The following is a 3427-nucleotide window of genomic DNA, read 5'->3' on the forward strand; positions in this document are numbered from 1 at the left end:
ACAATGTCATCACAATCACTTGCACGGTGTTTGCACTTTATTTTGGATCGCTGCTCAGTGCGCTACGAGGATGAATGGGAGAGACGAGAGAAGGAAAGGTTTCTTAACACTAAAGGTAACCTTGTCTTGGATCGTCTTCGTTGTATGTTCACTGGACTATGTTCATAGATATGGTCTACGAATGGCTCTCTCTCATGAATTGATTCGATTCTTACAATCTAAATGTTGGTGAATCAACAAGAATGTTAAATTGCTGGATCGGATGTCAATTATGCGATGATATCCACGCATTAAAATATGTCTGTAGCATCCGAGACATTTCTCTGTTTTGAGCTAATCATTTTCAAGACCTAGAAAGTGACACCATCTTTCATTCTTTAACATTTTCCCATTGGTTTTACTTGCTCATTTACTCGACTCCTGATCTTTGTTTTTCGTTTGTCCAGTTGCAGCTGCTGTAAGAACTGTTCCCCGTCTGAACTTTCAGATTCATCACCATTGATGAATTCTAAGTCGGTACTTAAAAGTCTTGTTAGTGGCTGCATTCGCCTTTGATTGGGAATAGCAAGTTCGAGACCTCCAATGTGTAATAGATGCAAAAAGAAACATGCTTAGATAGCACCCAGTGCAATAGTGAAGAATCATAGTGTAAGTACAACCTCTTGTATTTTTAACCCACACTTTGCGTGGTAAATCTCGTATTGACAGACATTCCCTGTGATTTAATTTGGCTATTGAGAGTAGCTGCTCACTAATGAGTGGCCTCCATGAGTGTATCCATAATATAAAAAAAAATGCTTAGGAATGTGTAGAATGATCTTTTCTACCATTAAATCACATATTGTGGCCAGTTTTTTGTATCATTGTCTTATTTGTCATACATTTTTTAGATTCTATATTAAATGGTATTTTTGAAATCTGTTTTATATCATGTTGGTGAGCAAATCATCCCCATATGCATCATCACCAATCTTGATTGATACTTTCATCCTGCGTTGAAAGTTTCATATGTACCTCTTCCAAGTTAATGATTTTAAAAACTAAGGTCAGGAGGTTTTCAGAAGTTACAGAGTGCTGTGCGACCAGTGTCAGAAATGAAAAGACTGATCAAACAGTCCATCATAAATTTTAACTTCTACACACACACACACACACACACACACATTTACCACATTCTCATTTTAGTGAAAATTACCAAAAAGAAGAAGAACAAGAACAAGAACAAGAACAAGAACAAGAAAGTCTCATCTTGTTCTCTTGCAAGGAGCAGCCAGAATCAGATCACCTTCTCTCATCCGTTTCAAATTGCCACTCATGCAACTGCATTCAATGGCTGACTGTATTTGAAGTTTGAAAGACTAAAAAGCTGGAATAAGAAAGGGCGATAACAACAGCACTAGTGTTGAGATGATCGTTTCATATGTTCATAAAAGCCTCATAAATCCAGGGTGCAGGATGAAACTGACAGGATATCACCTCTGAAGTCTGGACATGTACCTGAGTTGGCTCCATTTATTTTCAACTTCTTGAGCAAGTTGACATGATGTTCTATCGACCGCTTCCTTTTGAAGCCAAGGCCATTCCATTTTGGCATCTGATAACTTTCATCACATCCTGAAGACACAAATTTTTAATAATGTTAGTGCCACAGCTACTCCTTCAGTTCTTTTTTCTAAATCAAAATGATATTTTCCATTATCAGGGATTTGGCAAAATAGAGGCAATCTTCAAATAGGCACTTCTAAATCTTTCAATAAAAATTATCATCATGCGCAAAGGCCAGATGTTTTGCATACCCGAGTTGCTTTCCTTCATCCTTTTATTCATGAGCAAGTCGATATCTTGACGCTGTTGTCTGCTATTACTCACACCAATGCCCTCAACTTCAGCTCTGTAGTTGCTCCTACTTGAAGCGCTTTGGGGGTCATGTGCCCCTGAGAACAAACAATTCCAACAAAATAAGCATTTAGTACAATGTTTTAATCAAAACACACAAGTTTAATCATGAAATACACATTTGAGATACCACTTTTGATTATCAAAAACATCCAATATTAACAAAAATTTAGAACGCGTACAGATGCTGCATAGCCACCGATTCCTTAACGTTATTTTTGTTCATCCAGGCAATCCCAAAAGCTCAGAACCAATGAACAATACTACGTCAATATGTAAACTAGAGACTTTTCTGAATGCACAGGCCAATATCAATTCGATGCGGGAGAAGCCCCATTAAGATTGTTCAAAGAAGGAATTTAATCTCCATTGACGCATAAGCTGGTACGAGGATACCTTGCCCTCTAAAAAATATAGTTTAACAAGAAACCAATTTCTCCTGATAGAAAAAAGTACCAATCAAGTTTCAATTTTTCTTACCAATCAAGTTTCAATATTTCTTTCTCCCCAGAATTTCTCAGCAGCAACTAATAAGAATTCGAAACAATCTTACTCATAACAGACTCAGTGTTTTCTTTACAATCAGATTAGACATGCAATTCACTACTCACAGTTCTTGAAAATATATTTTAAGCAAATAAAGAATCATTGCAAAGAGCTTACGCTTAGTCCCAACTTTGGAGAGTTTGCCATCTACAATAAGAGCTTCCTTATCATCTTTACCAGTGGACAAACCCTTTGCAGAGAAAAAACTAAGAAGCGATCGCCATGTAACAGAGGAGGAGATAAGATCAGCCCCTCTACTTATGAAGTAACCATTCAGCTTCAACGTTGAAGGGTCTAAGCCAAAAGTCCTGGCTATAGACCCCAAGTCCAGTCTCTGCTCGTCCCATGCAAAGAAGGACGCTATGCTGGACACAGAAGGGCACCGTAACTTCACCGTTCTTGGTTTGTTGCTGCTTCCTGATGATGACATTAGTTTCTTGCTGATTAGTCTGTTTCTCAATAGAATCAAGCTTCTTGTTTGAGCATCAATGCTTCTCTCGCCAACTCCTCAATTCTGTCTGTGTGGGCAGCTTCTTTTTTTCTAACGATTTCTTTCTGGAAGTGTCTGAAAGTAGTTTCTAGAGGGACTCTGCGTTGGGGTGTCGGTCTACCCCCAGTTATATAAGATCCGGTCTGATCTACAACCCTGTTTAAGGATCTGTTTACCAATTGCAGGTTAACACGTATCGATGGAGTTTATTTTAATGAAACAAAAGTTATTTTAGATTAAAAAAAAATAATTGGACCTAGATAAGTTTTTTTTTTTAAAAAAAAAACAATTGCTGACTAAATGTTACTTGGATTTTGACCTCCTGGACTAACATGTTTGCTAAATAAATTTTTTTTTAAGTATGTGTAATGTTTGCGAGGTAGTTTTTAAAATTAATTTTTATTTAATTTTGTTATAATAAAAATATATATTTGTAAGAAAAAATAATTTAAATTATAAAAAATATATATTTTATTAGATATTTTTTTTTTATTA

The 3427-nt window shown here is 36.3% G+C and overlaps 1 protein-coding gene across 1 annotated transcript; it reads right to left on the minus strand.

Annotated features, from left to right (window-relative positions):
• Positions 1-1088: 1088 nt before the first annotated feature.
• On the minus strand, positions 1089-3045 carry LOC7459487 (uncharacterized). Its single transcript, XM_002301698.4, has 3 exons — positions 2560-3045; positions 1797-1934; positions 1089-1614 (listed from the first exon to the last, which is right to left on the minus strand). Exons 1-3 carry the CDS (start codon positions 2870-2872, stop codon positions 1436-1438), a joined length of 630 nt encoding a protein of 209 aa, XP_002301734.4. The 5' UTR covers positions 2873-3045; the 3' UTR covers positions 1089-1435.
• Between the last annotated feature and the right edge of the window lie 382 nt (positions 3046-3427).

The sequence above is a fragment of the Populus trichocarpa genome, chromosome 2 (genome assembly GCF_000002775.5).
Source record: "Populus trichocarpa isolate Nisqually-1 chromosome 2, P.trichocarpa_v4.1, whole genome shotgun sequence".
Taxonomy (NCBI): domain Eukaryota; kingdom Viridiplantae; phylum Streptophyta; class Magnoliopsida; order Malpighiales; family Salicaceae; genus Populus; species Populus trichocarpa.

Coding starts and splice junctions, on each gene's coding strand:
- LOC7459487 (XM_002301698.4), bottom strand. CDS start 2,872: ATGTCATCATCAGGAAGCAGCAACAAACCAAGAACGGTGAAGTTACGG. Junction 1,935..2,559: donor CTCCAAAGTTGGGACTAAGC/GTAAGCTCTTTG, acceptor GTTTGTTCTCAG/GGGCACATGACCCCCAAAGC. Junction 1,615..1,796: donor GATGAAGGAAAGCAACTCGG/GTATGCAAAACA, acceptor TTGTGTCTTCAG/GATGTGATGAAAGTTATCAG.